The sequence below is a fragment of the Phytophthora parasitica genome (genome assembly GCF_000247585.1).
Source record: "Phytophthora parasitica INRA-310 unplaced genomic scaffold supercont2.10, whole genome shotgun sequence".
Taxonomy (NCBI): Eukaryota; Oomycota; class Peronosporomycetes; order Peronosporales; family Peronosporaceae; genus Phytophthora; species Phytophthora nicotianae.
The window spans coordinates 708,214-709,422 of record NW_008648996.1 but is presented as its reverse complement, the minus strand read 5'-3'; the positions used below and the strand labels follow the sequence as shown (position 1 = coordinate 709,422).

The following is a 1,209-nucleotide window of genomic DNA, read 5'->3' as shown; positions in this document are numbered from 1 at the left end:
AAAAAAAGTGGAGCTTCTACCCCATCCAGCCCAGATCCCAGATCTCAACCCAATTGAGAATATCTGGGCTCTCGTGAAGCAAGAGCTGTCCAATCGTCCGGCATCAAGTGTAGACGGTCTGAAAAAGAAAATTCAGGAGATTTGGTACGAAAACCATTCAAGATCTCTATCACTTCATGCCGAAGCGCCTTCTTCAAGTTAAAGACAATCGAGGTGGCCACACGAAGTACTAAAGGTGCGTGAAGGCTTTAGATAGTTTCAGGATGGTTACTGCTATAATATGAAATGCAATAGTGTTAACAGCAGCTCTAAAAGTTGAGAATAAAAAAATGGATGTTTACTTTTTTTGCCATATAATTTTGCTTTTTTTTTTTACAGGGCACAACTTCTAGCAGCTTCTATCAATCGGGTCAAATGATAGTCTGTTGGAAAACTTTCGCGTCAGGCATTCATATCATGCATAGTAGCCAATTTAAATACCGTCAGGGACCAAACGCCGTGGGCCAACGTGCTCAAGGAGACGTTGCACGTAGACCTTTTGTACCCACTGTACTACATTACCCCTTTTTTGGATTGCGGATATGAGCTAGCCCAACATCATCAACGCTCGCAGAGCGTAGTCGTATGAGATCGTCGTCTAGCGATGCAATAGACGTCCCAGGAACAAAACCAATGTCGGCACACAGTCGCCTAATGAGCTCAGCGGCATACGTCGTATCACGATCCGGGCTAAATGGAGCTGCCCATTGATTTGAGCCATCAGTTTCCGGTCTGCACGTTGTGTTCAACGCTGCCAGAATGGAGCGATATCTGTCAAACGTCATGCAGGACGTAGCTGATGGATACTGCTTTCTATTCGCGTTGTCAAAAAAGAACGACGGGGTCACGTGATAAAAGCTTAGCCAGAGCTCCACTTCCATAAACTCGAAGAGCTCGTCAACGGTGACTGCCACAGCTGCACCCAATCGCGCGTTCACAAACTGCTGTAACTTTGAGAGAACTGTGGCATCCAACCACGTGTGCAGCGGGGCTGCCGTAGCTGAGCGTCAGAGGAAGACGGTTAACTCAAAGAGTAAAGGGGTTAACTCAACACCCTAATAAAGGTTAATAGGTCCTTAATATCCGAAGGCCCCTACTAACGATAACCTTAATAAAAGGGGACGTTACTCTTTAGCGTTCTTAATCTCAACTGTTTATTTTATCTTTATT

At 45.2% G+C, this 1,209-nt stretch overlaps 1 protein-coding gene across 1 annotated transcript; it reads right to left on the bottom strand.

Moving 5' to 3' along the window:
• Positions 1 to 557: 557 nt before the first annotated feature.
• PPTG_06781 (hypothetical protein) lies at positions 558 to 920 on the bottom strand (the record flags this gene model as incomplete). Its single annotated transcript, XM_008900821.1, has 1 exon — positions 558 to 920. One exon carries the CDS (start codon positions 918 to 920, stop codon positions 558 to 560), a length of 363 nt encoding a protein of 120 aa, XP_008899069.1.
• Positions 921 to 1,209: the final 289 nt, after the last annotated feature.